Source organism: Oryzias melastigma, linkage group LG14 (assembly GCF_002922805.2).
Source record: "Oryzias melastigma strain HK-1 linkage group LG14, ASM292280v2, whole genome shotgun sequence".
Classification (NCBI taxonomy): domain Eukaryota; kingdom Metazoa; phylum Chordata; class Actinopteri; order Beloniformes; family Adrianichthyidae; genus Oryzias; species Oryzias melastigma.
In genome coordinates, this window is record NC_050525.1 from 27317912 (window position 1) to 27321732 (window position 3821).

The 3821-nt window shown below is 45.7% G+C and overlaps 1 protein-coding gene across 1 annotated transcript in view; it reads left to right on the plus strand.

The window, feature by feature from the left end:
* LOC112141341 (glutamate receptor 1) overlaps positions 1–3808 on the plus strand; it is a 52211-nt gene extending 48403 nt beyond the window's left edge. Inside the window, exon 18 of the mRNA XM_024264457.2 lies at positions 2477–3808. Coding sequence (XP_024120225.1) covers positions 2477–2683 — 207 coding nt within the window. The 3' untranslated portion in view covers positions 2684–3808. The remainder of the gene's footprint in view (positions 1–2476) is intronic.
* The last annotated feature ends 13 nt before the right edge of the window (positions 3809–3821 follow it).

The following is a 3821-nucleotide window of genomic DNA, read 5'->3' on the forward strand; positions in this document are numbered from 1 at the left end:
TAAATTAAATTATATTTTAATTAATGAATATGAATGGCTTTCAAAATAAAATACCAAATGTGGATGCACATTTTTGGGTGCACCACACAATCGTCATTTTTCTGCAAAGCGGACGTCACCGTTTGGAGCCAGACGACTGTGACTGGTCTGACTCAGTCCAAGTCTGCGTTTGTATTGGGGCCGGAACGAGTATCCGAGTACTCGGATATTCATGATCTGCTCCTGAAAATTCCAGTAGGAATATTCATAATGTGGGAGATCGCTGATTCATGGTCTTTATAAATAAAGTAGAAACATTTACTGTAGTAAAATATAATTAATGAGAGATGTATTTATTGCTTTAAAAAGAGAATAATGTTGGATTTTAATTCATGAACTAAAACAAAGCGGAACGCGCAGGACTACTGTCACCAGAGTAAACAATTCTTCAAAATAAAGTGTCGGTGAAAGTTCCTGTTTTCAAAGTAAAACTAGTGAGACCTTTTTTCTGATCAAAACTGAGACTAAAGGGTTCGAGTGTCACTCGGTCCTGTTCTCTACAGTCATGGTGTTAACAGGTCACATGACCACTAGTCTTTTGTGTGTCTTTCATGTCCATCTGTGTCATCATGTAATATGACCTCAGGTAGCACAGGAAGTGATGTCATCCCTGGACTGACCTGGTTTCTGTCTAGTCGTTTTATCTCAGCAGATATCCAGATCTCTATCTCGTAGAGGTTCTCCTGCAGAAAACACGAGGATTGAAGTGAATAATGTGCTAACCCTCGTGCTATCCTCGGCATGTTTACATTAACAGGGGGGTCATCTGGACCCTGTAAGCTGAACTTTTGTTTTCAATGATGTTTTATTGTCAGACATGAAATCCTGTCCACCTTTGTCATGGGAGGGGTCACACATCGATGTCCGGGGGGTGGGGTCATCTGGACCCCATAAGAGAACACGAGGGTTAAGCCGACCGTTTGCACTCCCCCCCCCCCTCCTCCAGCTGAGTGTCAGTCTGTTTGGTTTGGTAGAAAAGCTTCTTCATTCTGAAAGCTGAACCCCGTTTCATTATTGATGCTTTCAGCTTCAGCAGCTCCTTCATGCCGCTGCCTCACTGACCGTCTCGCCGCTGTCTGTGTAACGAGGCGGCGGCCTCCTTCATCAGACTGTGATGATAGAATCAGAGGAAATGCTCAGACAGAACGAACTAGCTGTAACTCTGTTGTGGTTCTCTTCTTGTTATTCCCGTCACATCTGAGGACAAAGACCGGATTCTGCGGCTGGCAGACGGAACTGCAAGCTTCAGCTGAGAGTTTCATCAGATCCGTGTCTGAGCATGCTCAGCAGGGCAGTCTGCTGTCACCGCAGAGAACGGTTTGGACCTCCTGAAATCTGCTCAGGATTCTTTCGGTTTCATAAAAGTGGTAAAAAAACGAACAGGATCAGCTTGACGAGGCAACCAGGTCGGGAAAAATCCCGGAGATATTCAAACCCACTGATAGGACAACAGAGATGAAGCTCCGCCTCCTCTACCATCGGCAGAGTTAATGTCTGATGAGTCATCATCAGATCAAAGCTGGCCCTGTTCACTTCCTCATGGAGAGATTTTGGTCACATGACCTGTTTGAACATCTTACAAAAGTAGGAAGAATAATTCTGGTTCCTATCAGACCCAGAGGTTCTTCCTGCTCTGACAGTCAGGTGTGGAGCAGAACCGTCTGTGGGTCAGAACCATCTGAGAAGACCTTGACCACATCTTCAGCTGATTTCAGGAGGAGTTTGGGAAGAACAGATGCAGGTTTACGCAGCGTCAGCGTTCCTCCAGGATCCGTCAGTGTTTTCATCGCCCGGCTCAGAGCTTCTCTCTGCTGCTTCACGGGGATCCTTCAGACTCTTCCAACAAAGGAAAATATTCAAGTTCATTTTTTAAGGCTTACTGAGCTTCAACGTGAGAAATACTTATTTTTTCAGGCTGTAACGAATTCATGTTAAATTCATATCATAAGTTGTGTTTGTGGATCTGATTCATATTTGGTTTTGGTTCTTTGTTTTTGGACCTTTCTACTGGTGTCTGTGGTTTTAAAAGTGATATGTAGGTACAAACTTATACTGCACAAAACATGAAATACACCCCCCCCACACACACACACCCCCACACCTCCTCCATATCATGTGGTCCTGCAGAGGGTTTATGGGGTTTGTAGCACAGCAGATTCAAAATTACAGTCCAGAAGAAATCCAATGACACTGGACCGGAGCAGGTGAGTAGAATCCCTTTCCTGGGATGGTCGTTTTTACCTTAGAGGAAAATAAACCGACCACGTCTCAATCCAGACGGGATTTTCCAAGATCGATGATCGAGTTTCATTTTGAAACAACTTTTTTTTGTGGGACGGGTTGATTCGATTAACAACTTGCCTCAGATCGATCTGGTTGGATCACAGAATAAAACTTGACTCATTGATTAATCCCGACACCCCTGTTGTTCATGCAGGAGCTGATCGACGCCGCCATGATGAGCAGCAGTCTGGGCGGAGCCACTGGAGGAGGTGATCCAGGAATCCCAGCCTGCGGTTTAGGCGGAGGCCTCACAGGCGAGAACGGCCGCGTGGTGACGCACGAGTTTCCAAACTTTGGGGTTCAGGGTTTACCCTGCATGAGCAAAGCTGCAGGATTAGGAATGTCGTCAACGGGAATGTGATCCGAACCGAGGGAACGGACTCAAGGATCCCATTGGTCGAGAAGGAGCAAGACGAGGAATGAGTTCCTTCACCGACACATGGAAGAGCATGAAAGACACTAACAGTCCAGATGTGAGGCGGGAAATCGGACAACCAAACACTCACAGACAGCATCATCGGACCGGATCTGACCGGTCCAGACTGGACCTGACCGGAATGGCAAATACTAACCAAACATCAAAGGTTCCGGTTTTACAAAAATATCCAACCTGCACATTTGAGGCTGTTTAAGATCATGAGTAATCTGGCTCCTCCCCCTCTCAGAAACTATGTTGACATCAGAACCAGAAGGTCCACATGTAACGACCAGTGTAAACGAAGGACTCGGCCAATCAGAATTTTCTTTAAAATTTGTCTCTCAGTGGAATAAACTGCCAACGCACTTACAATTATGCAAAAACTTTAAAAAATGGCATGAAAACGGTTATTTTTACTGAAACTGTCATGTCGACATGATTCATCATGTAGTATTTTAAAAGTAGCATGTTTTCATTTGTTTCTCTTCTCTCACTCTTGTTTTTTACTATGAATTAATTGTAACTTTTCTGTGATTGCAATGCATTCTTTATGCTAGTTGTTAATTCTTGTATTTGTATGACTTGGTGCAGCAGAAGAAAGATCTCTGAGTTGGTCTGCTACGGTTAGCTGGTCTGGTACGGTTAGCTGGTCTGGTACAGTTGGCTGGTCTGGTACAGTTAGCTGGTCTGGTACGGTTAGCTGGTCTGGTACGGTTACCTGGTCTGGTACAGTTAGCTGGTCTGGTACAGTTAGCTGGTCTGGTACGGTTAGCTGGTCTGGTACAGTTAGCTGGTCTGGTACAGTTAGCTGGTCTGGTACGGTTAGCTGGTCTGGTACGGTTACCTGGTCTGGTACAGTTAGCTGGTCTGGTACAGTTGGCTGGTCTGGTACGGTTAGCTGGTCTGGTACGGTTAGCTGGTCTGGTATGGTTAGCTGGTCTGGTACGGTAAGCTGGTCTGGTGCAGAAGGTGGATCAGTTGGTTGGGTGACAGATTGGGAACCTGGGTTTGCTTCCCAGGGGGCGCTCTGAGCTTCAGTGTGGGTCTTTAGGCGAGTCCTTTACGCCACGGCCTACCTGTA